Below are 1,755 nucleotides of genomic sequence, written 5' to 3'. Positions count from 1 at the left end.
AAATTTATTAGAACTCTCGAGATTTAGAACAGCACTCGTGTATCTCGAGTGTTTGAACTGAAGTCGACTGTTTCAACTTCTCCTGCAGAAGTCATTTAGCTGAAATGTAGTTTCCGAATAAACTTAATTCGAAAAGCAAAAAATGCGAGATGAAGGAGAGTACTTGTCAAGTACTAGTTAAAAGGGAATTCATGTTCCACTGAATTTACACGTGAACTGCATAGGTCAGGGTTTTTCACCACACGTTGCACTTTGCCATAAATTAATTAAAGAGTTTTTAATTGCTGTGAAAATGGAATACTATAATTTCTAAGATTTTCGGGAATAATTTAATGACCATTCATTTAATTGTAGGAATTGTCTGGTCCTAAACCCAATTATCCTCTCATCCTCATTAAAATATCTCAATTATACTTGCAGGTGTTTGCAGTTGCGGATTTATTCAAAGAGAGACGTGTCCCCTCATCTTCAATAGGCACAGCGCACTCCGAGAAATTGACAACGTTGGATTACGACGTCGAGCCTGGCATGCAGGTGAATAACGGCCCAGCCGATCGCATCAGATAGAACAAAAATTATAACTATAAAAAAAAAAAAATTCAAACATTGCTCGCTTCCACCAAAACAAAAAAAAACCGCCGTGACGTTGCTCTGGCTTTCGCCTAGACTCTGTTCCCGCTGACGAGCCCAATCTCCGGGACAACAACACCCTCACCCACCAACAAGTGAGACTGGCTAATTCCAGCTGATGGCAAACGTCTGGTCTTTCATTACTTCATGAAATTTGGTGGAGTTCTTCGGTGTTTGATGTCAAGCCGACAACTGGGTGACATTTCCCCCCAGGACATCACTCGATTTAGGCAGAAATTCCATCATCTTGGGGACATCTGAATTTTATTTATAATTCTCAACGCTTACGCCTTCCTCGCCACCCAAAAGTCGGCATTTTTTTCTTCTATCTGTTGCCTCGTATCCAATTACTGTCCAATTATTGTCCAATTACTGTCCAATCGTAGCAACCGAAATCACGAGTCTATGATGATTTGAAAAATATTTTTTATGCTTTATTTGGACCTCTCGATGTATTATTGTACATATGGTTTTAATTTCCTGCAATTTGTACAAGTCTTTTGCGCTTGTTGTAATTACTTGTCCTCTCAATTTCATTTTAATTTCCTCATCTTTGAGAGATGTTCAAAAGACTAGTATTATTGTGTACCTTTGCTGGTAGTATTAGATTTATTTTATTCAGAGGTATTTATTCCAGATTATTGTTAATCATTAGATTGTTACGAATATGTTTCTATTCACCAGTTATTATTAATTAGTTGTTTTATCGATGCACCAATGGTCGCTAAATATAAATAACCGGAATAGGGAGATGTATATTCATAGCCACGAATGTTTTCAACTGCCCTAGGGATTAGGTATTCTAGATGAATCTTATATATTTGATATGATTATTTGTATAGTTGGGATTGATCGAATATTATCGTACTGCGGTATTTACATTTTTGTGTCTCGAGGCCTTCGAAGTTTTATAATGCAAAGAATGTAACACGTTGTAATGTATTACAGAACTCGCTCGTGGGACGACGATTGGATACACAAAAACGTTGATAAATTCTTGTACATAAATTCTGATAAGAAACTTACAACGAACGTACAATTACTGTTTTTCTATTCCCCTCCTTTCATCACGCTGTTGCATGCTGCAAGTTTGAGAATTTTCACAGTGAAATGTATTTTTTTTTT

At 36.8% G+C, this 1,755-nt stretch overlaps 2 protein-coding genes across 3 annotated transcripts in view; one reads left to right on the top strand and one right to left on the bottom strand.

The window, feature by feature from the left end:
* LOC105273627 (putative phosphatidate phosphatase) overlaps positions 1-1,662 on the top strand; it is an 18,555-nt gene extending 16,893 nt beyond the window's left edge. Inside the window, exons 8-9 of the mRNA XM_011316168.1 lie at positions 421-534; positions 667-1,662. Of these exons, the coding sequence (XP_011314470.1) occupies positions 421-534; positions 667-729 (177 nt within the window). The 3' untranslated portion in view covers positions 730-1,662. The remainder of the gene's footprint in view (positions 1-420; positions 535-666) is intronic.
* Sgsh (N-sulfoglucosamine sulfohydrolase) overlaps positions 1-1,755 on the bottom strand; it is a 19,285-nt gene that overhangs the window by 12,971 nt on the left and 4,559 nt on the right. The window lies entirely within an intron of this gene.

Source organism: Fopius arisanus, unplaced genomic scaffold (genome assembly GCF_000806365.1).
Source record: "Fopius arisanus strain USDA-PBARC FA_bdor unplaced genomic scaffold, ASM80636v1 scaffold00006, whole genome shotgun sequence".
Lineage (NCBI taxonomy): Eukaryota > Metazoa > Arthropoda > Insecta > Hymenoptera > Braconidae > Fopius > Fopius arisanus.
Note: the sequence above shows the minus strand (reverse complement) of the source record. Positions and strands in the feature narration are given on the sequence as shown.